The sequence below is a fragment of the Budorcas taxicolor genome, chromosome 4 (assembly GCF_023091745.1).
Source record: "Budorcas taxicolor isolate Tak-1 chromosome 4, Takin1.1, whole genome shotgun sequence".
In the NCBI taxonomy this organism is placed as follows: domain Eukaryota; kingdom Metazoa; phylum Chordata; class Mammalia; order Artiodactyla; family Bovidae; genus Budorcas; species Budorcas taxicolor.
This window is the reverse complement of record NC_068913.1, coordinates 56,045,001-56,052,500: the sequence shown is the minus strand read 5'-3', so window position 1 is coordinate 56,052,500 and position 7,500 is coordinate 56,045,001. Positions and strand designations below refer to the sequence as shown.

The following is a 7,500-nucleotide window of genomic DNA, read 5'->3' as shown; positions in this document are numbered from 1 at the left end:
AATTCTCTATTTCCTATACTAAAATATCCCTGGTCTCAAGAATTTGAAGCTACTTTTTTCTTTAGGCAAGGACAAAAAAAATTGTGACAGAATATACCTGCTTATCAGGTGTCTTGTAAACTGTAAGCAGTATTTGTTTTTGTATTAGTACCTCACTAACATTCTTTAGTTAAGTCCTACTCTCACATATGTAAGATATAGAGATAGATAGTTGAATACATTGCAAAAAATATTACGTTAGATTTTATAAAATGAAGGCCAACTAACTTTGTCAGGGGTTGTAGAATAACAGAATGAAATGAACTTTCCCAAAGCTTTCTTTCTCCTTTGTTTTTAAAAAATAAATACGTATGCTGGAAAGGACTGATTTAAACATTGAAATAATTGTAATGAATTAAACTAGCATTAAAATGTATAGACTTTAATGGAAAACATTATTTAGCATGCACTTTGAGAAGTAAAACTTTGTATACATTTTCACCTGTTTGAGAACTAGATGCTACATATGGTAATTATAAGAATGTGTGAGAGTTAAATGACTTAATATAAACCTTAATGTACAAATGGAATTTTAAAATATATATGGAAATAATTAGTTCACCAAAATCATCAGTATTATCAAATACCTTCCAGTTATATTTGTGGATGGGGATTATTGAACTATAAGATGCAGAAGCATAATGTTGCAGTAAAATACATCTGAATAGCTCCCATTCTTTCAAATTTACTGCTATACTATATTTAAATGAAATAGCACAGAGATAAAGCAATTTTAGCATTTTATGCTATTTTCATAGTGAAATATTTGTGTTTTGTTGCTTGTGTTTTAAATCTTATTTTAATTATAATCCTGGAGCAAAACATAACATACTAAGTTGCTGAATTAATTAATAGCTGATTGAAGTGAAAAGTATGATTTTTATTTGTTCTACTCTTGTGTTTCCAAGATGTTTGTCATCCTTGAAGATCTTATTCTGTTTGCTAAAGATAGTCATGATCATTATTTAAAAAAAAAAGAATACCATGTTGAAATGCCGTACAACTTTGGATGTTAGGCATACTAACCTTTTTGAATGAAAATTTGAATTTTTACTAATTAAATATTTTTTTCCCAGAAAAGTAACCTTAATTTGTACATAGTATTTTAGGCATGTTGTTCAAACAAGTGAAAAGCAGTGGCAAATACTTTATACCCAACTTAATTTTCATTTACTTAAGTTTGTATCATTATTATAATAAAGATAGTATCACTCACTATAACACCAGATATCCTTCTCCAAATCATGTTTTAAAGGACACCCTGTTTCAGCTTTTCAAAACTAAAAATATTCATGTTCTTGTTCAATTTTTGTTCTTACACATTCAACTATGTCCTTCATATTTGGCATTTTGATTTATTAGGCAATCTTAGCATTAAAGACTTTTAGCAAAGCAGTGCTAGATTTCAAATGCACTGTGCATAGTATCTATGATGAATTAATTCCAGCAGGGCAATAAAGTTATCATTATTTAAATGCTAGTTTCTTTCAGAAGTTTTACATCTTAGTCAAGCTTTCAAAATCAGTATTTAGCTCATATTTCGAGGTGACTGTATGTGACTTCTTGTTACATGTGTATATTTTCCCCATGCTTAACGCTTCCTTGTGTGAATCCGCATAAAAATATTTAGTAATATTTAATATTGATAACTTAAAATGATGGGTAATTATTTAAGAATATATGATTACTCTTTAATCTTTTGGTTCATTCTGTTAAATGCCATATTCAGAATATTTAGGATTTAATGCATTTATTTGGTTAAATAAATTATACACTGAAAGAAACCAGAGAATGGACATAAAATGTCTTTTATGGTCATGGTAAATAATTTTGTTTAAGAAAAGTTCATAGAAAAAAATAGTTATTTTTTTTTATAGACACTGTTGTTTATTCTTAGTTTTTTAGGAAGTCTTTTTATTTTTTCATCCATTTGTTTTTATTAAATGATAAGATGCCAAAAAAAAAACCAGGTTGAATAATAAGGCACCATGATTATAAGATGGAGTATCTGTGTATGTGAATAGGCAAGTGTGTGGGAAGTAGAGGTTATTTTTCCTTTCTTACCATCCTTGACATGTACAGTTAGATCTGCCTATTATCTATCTATATCCACTCGTACATACACATACATATAAATACACACAAAAGGTCGTGAAAGAGAAGAAAGGGGAGAGACATAGGGCAGATAAGAGAAAGGGAGAGGAAAGATGATACAGAAGATCAGAGGGAAAATGTTGAGTGAGCAACGAGGACCAATAGTGTCCCTGGTGGTAGTTGAGATAATACAGCTAACTGTACTTGCCCAGGTCAAGTTTCAAACTTCTCAACATTTTAGTGAATATGAAATAGGATACAAGCAGGTTTCTGTTATCGCTCTGGCGAATGTCTATCTCACATGTTTATACCAATGAAACCTATAACTCTAAGAGGTAAAAATAAAACTAAGTCTAGCATTCAGTACTACCCTATCATAAAGTAAGGAGGTCTAATTGAGCTATGTCTTTATATCCTGCTATTTGTACAAATAAAAGGCTACATCTTGATGCAAAATAAACACAAAAGCACTGTTGTGACTATAACAGGGAGTCATATACTAATTTATATAATAAGTGGTTGTGCACGCTTTATTCAAGATTATGGCTGCAAGAAATGGCATGAATTGCTGGGTGTGTTTAATGCTGGATTATAGCAATTTGAAACATGTCAAACACATGGCTAATGCCTCATGCTTCACTCATTCTTGCGTAAACCTGCATAGCCACCATCCATTATACCCTTGGTAACAACACAATTCTGCAAGTAAATATTGTTACACTAAGTAACCTTTCAATTCAAGTTGTTTAGGAAGAGAAAATGCAATCTTGTGCAGTCAGTTCCAGTGTCAGTTTAATGTTTCAAAAGGGAAGTGGTGTAGAGAATAAGTATCTGTACAGTGACTTGCTTAAAAAAATAAAAGAAGAAAAGGGAAAGAAAGGGAAACTTAATGCAGGGGAGAAAAGTAGAACTGTATCATTTGAGTGCAAGGTTGGAAGAGTTGTTTTCTGTTGTGGCGAAAAGTTGTGCATGATGAAAGATTTAAAGGTTTAGCTAACAGTTCAGACAAACATTAAAACAGCAGCTACCAACTTCACCTTTCCCTTTAATGATCTGAGAATTATTTTCACTGATTTTTGTAAAATGTTTGTGATAGGATTGAGAAGAATGAATAATTTAGTTTGGTCTGTTTGGGATCACAAGCATATTCATTTTGAAAGAATACACTGAATTTGTAATTATTTAAAATATACTTTAAAAGGTAAACATCACCTCACCATTGTGCTGAAAATATTTCCTCTAGTGGAAAATTGGTGTAGAGATGTCACTAGGAGAAACTTAGTAAATATTGAAAAGCATCTTCATTTATTTAAAGACACTTCTCCTTTATAGTGAGCATACCCTAAACTTTCTATTTAGGTCAAAGTACATAATATTCATCTAATTGCACAGTTACTTACTCTTCTTTTTGCATATTAATCTTGGGTTAGCTTCTGTTTTGTAGAGAAAAAAGTACTATCGCTGTTATTGTTTTGCTTAAGCATGATTTTACTAACACTTAGATGAGTGAACTTAAAATGTAAATCACATTTATACTCTAGGGCTTTATAAAGTCTTAAATTCCACAGGGGATAATAAAATCCTCTGGTTAATAGAAATTGAAAGTTATATAGGTCTTTCTTCATAATTGTAATAAAAATTTAGATACACGGTCTGCTTGTTGGTTATTCTTAATTATTTGATGGCTTTGATTATAACACAGTAGTAATACATGCAGAATTCTTTAATTCATTCTATTGGTCCTGACATTAACTACCCAAAGATGAATATTAAATACTGTACCTGTCTGCTACATTTGAGCATACAGTTGTTTTAAGTTTTATATCCTTGTGTTGCAGATTCTACCTAAAGAAAATAAATAGATTTAGATGACAAGGTAAAAACATACACATACATACACACTCCAGATGTATTATCGAAAGTAAAATTTAAATGCAATATGTAGAAGTTATATCTGTTTCTACAGTTAGAGAGGGCCCAAATTATAATTTTCATATAACTAGTAAAGGCAATCAGACCTTTTCTCTGAATATTTTAAACATCATGCATGTAAAATTTATGCCTAATTTGAATACTTATTAGCTGCCTAATCTCAGAAAAGAGTATTAGCTTTGTTTTTTTTTTCTTGTAAAATCCATCACTGTGTATCAGTTTTCATTTGTGTGATTTTCCTTTGTTAATGTTCAATAAGATGTTTGACAAAGCCTATTTGTTCATAAATACATTTGGTTCAAAAGTAGTTTACTAAAGTTACAGCAGTTATTTCCTTTATGATTATGGGTTTTTATTGTTGTTGTTGTCTTCTTTAAAAAAATCAGAATAGCCACCAGTTGTATTTGTAGTTTTTGTTATACTAGCTTGCTTTGCTAGCCCAGCTATTAATGGTCTTTTATAAATCAGCAGGTCTTTTTTTTAAACTGATTTTTCAGAGTAGTAAAATAATCTGGTAATTTAGGTTTTGATGAAAATACCTTTTAAAACTATTAAGCTATTACCATTAATTTCAGAGTTATAAGATTAGTATGAAAAAACACCTCTGTTAGATATGTATCTGTGTTTGCATGTCTCTTTCTGTGTGTCCATGCCACATTTTGTAAGAGTCTGGGGATGAGGATTTGTCTATGACACGAAAAGATATTAAGCTTACCTTTGCTTTCTAATCAATGGGCAGGAAATTTAAATGAATTAAAGTCTTAAGATACAACCAAGTTTAAAACAGAGAAATCATATAGTAAGAAAAAATTAGATTGAGTGATGAGTTTAACGTCCTTCTGTGCTTTAGGTGGAGCCCCTGTCTGTCTAGTGTTCCTGCTAAAGTCACAGCACAGCCAGGTTGTCTCTGAAATCCTGTCCGTAGAAGCAGAACACAGAAGTGCATCTATTAGGTCATGGCAAAGGATTCAAACATTTTTGAGAGCCAAAACTGATCTTTTTAAACCACAGATTCAAGATGTACTGTGAAATTCTGGTTTGTAAGAGGACATTGGTTCTTTATTTACTGCAAGGATTTCTACTGATCTTGGCAGGACATCTCATTGCTATCCTGAAAGTACAGTATATTTATGCAGTGAAAATGATAAAACATTTATTACTGTAGAGAAGGTAATATGCATAATTTATGCTGTTTTTAGCACAATCATTAGTGATATTCTTGATAGATTTTATTTCCAGCTTTCATATCTAATACATGCCTGGAAAATTAATTTTATATCTTTCATTTATTTGCCTATGTTAAAATTGAGTTTTAAGTCATCTTCAAGTGAACAGTTTGATTGCTGCTCATGCATAAGCTTAATTACTTCCCAGGAAGGACAGTATTAAATGTTTTAAATGTCAGAAAAATAAATGAATATGAGCTGTTTGATTAAAAAAATAGGCAATATCTGACGTGTTTGCAGCAGGAGCTTTTTCTTAAAATGCCTCCAAGGCAAAATTTTATTTAGTCACAAAAAAAAGAAACCCATTACACTATTTATCATTGGTTGATACCATATGATTTGTAACATCCTTACAAAATTTTAATTTTGTATGATTAGCTGTGCATCATTAAACAACAGCCTTGCATAAGATGTGCTGTAAAATTCTGACAGAATCAAGATAGTGAATATTTAAAATAAGGCTGTATAGTCATCCATGGTTGTCAAAGGTAGATAATAGGAAACATAGAATAGAGTGTGCAATCGTGCCTTCATTTAAACTGGTTTTATAGGTAGACTTTAAAATGTGGTTGTTCATAAATGCTATTGACCATGCTACAGGCATGGTTTGTTACTTTGGCTGTTAAATGTAGCCACACAAAAATTGCTTATAGAAACCATAATTTCAGTGATTAGTATCTGGATGAGAGCTGAATTTGTGTGGCTTTGGTAAATTACTATTCAAGGTCCCCCCCCCCCCCCCCCACACACACACACCTTCCAAAGATGCTGTCTCTGTAATTGGCAGAGAGGGACATCTTGATAATGAAAGTGTGAAGGTGTAACGTGTGTTAATTGATACTTCTTAATCACTTTTAGGTATTAAGTCATGATGCAGGAATCTGCGACAGAGACAATAAGCAACAGTTCAATGAATCAAAATGGAATGAGCACTCTAAGCAGCCAATTAGATGCTGGCAGCAGAGATGGAAGATCAAGCGGTGACACCAGCTCTGAAGTAAGCACAGTAGAACTGCTGCACCTGCAACAACAGCAGGTAAGTTTTGTTTTCCTCAGTGATTCCTTAAAACAAATAAGCTTTTCTTCTTGACTATGAAAGATGTCCTCAGAGCAAATTGAGCATGTTGTGTTAAGCTAAAGGAGGCTGAGCATTTATGATTGTTTGGAACATGATTGAAGTCTGAGCAAAGAGAGGATTTTCATCTTAGTTACGTCATACTGGCGCCAGAGTGCCCTTCAGGTGTCAGGCTATTAATTAAGTTCACAGGGTGATTTTCGGAAGGTTCTGTAAAGCTTTGTAACAAATATTTTCTAGCTTCCAGTTTACTGTCTTAACATCGTGCTGCAGAACATGATACTTAGTTTTCCACCAGAGGGCCACATTACTTGATACTTGCTTATACAATGAATTTCTTCCAGGTCTGAGCTAAGGTGAGAAGGACCACAAGGACTTTTTAACAACACAGATGCTAGCCTGTGATACCTGCAAATATTAGCTATTAATTAGTTGAAATTTGCTGAGAGCTTGTAAACCATGCATATACTGTAATCATTTATGTTGCTTTTCTTGAAAACTCATTTCAAGAGATTTTGAGTATGCACCTTTTGATAACATTAAAGAACATTTTTTGTTTTTTGCTAGTGTTTCATAAAAGGCAGTTGTTCTCTTTGAACCTTGAAAAGTAAACAACTGCCCAATTAGAGGGCTATTTTAAGTAGTGTATCATTCTTTTTATGTGACAGATTCATTTTTCCTGATTTTGTTTGTCAGTGAAATATTATTTTCAACCAAAGACTAGCCACTCCATTCTTCACTGATTCAAATCTGTTGAAACAGTGACAGAGAACATACAGATTTCAAAGCAAATACTTACATTAGGACAGAACGAGTATAGCTTTTTGAGAATAAGATTATATTTGTTTTAAAATTAAGGTGATTTCTTTAAAGCTCTGGATTACATTTAGACTGAACATGAAAAGATTACTCAAATGAACATATAATGAAATATTATTGAAAATTGTTTTAAATTGTTGTATCATTTACATTTTTAAGTTGGTATATTATAAGAAAGAATGCAGCTCATTAGTTAAACCAAATGGCCACACTAGAGTAAAATTTAATAGAATCATTATTTTAAATAATAACAGCCTTTACAAAGTTATCTTAGAGTATATGTACTGAGTAATATCTTAACCTTTAGGTATTGTT

At 31.7% G+C, this 7,500-nt stretch overlaps 1 protein-coding gene across 1 annotated transcript in view; it reads left to right on the top strand.

Annotated features, from left to right (window-relative positions):
- The window catches only part of FOXP2 (forkhead box P2), a 449,483-nt gene that overhangs the window by 134,350 nt on the left and 307,633 nt on the right, over positions 1-7,500 (top strand). The window contains exon 2 of the mRNA XM_052638364.1: positions 6,150-6,327. Within this exon, the coding sequence (XP_052494324.1) occupies positions 6,160-6,327 (168 nt within the window). The 5' untranslated portion in view covers positions 6,150-6,159. The remainder of the gene's footprint in view (positions 1-6,149; positions 6,328-7,500) is intronic.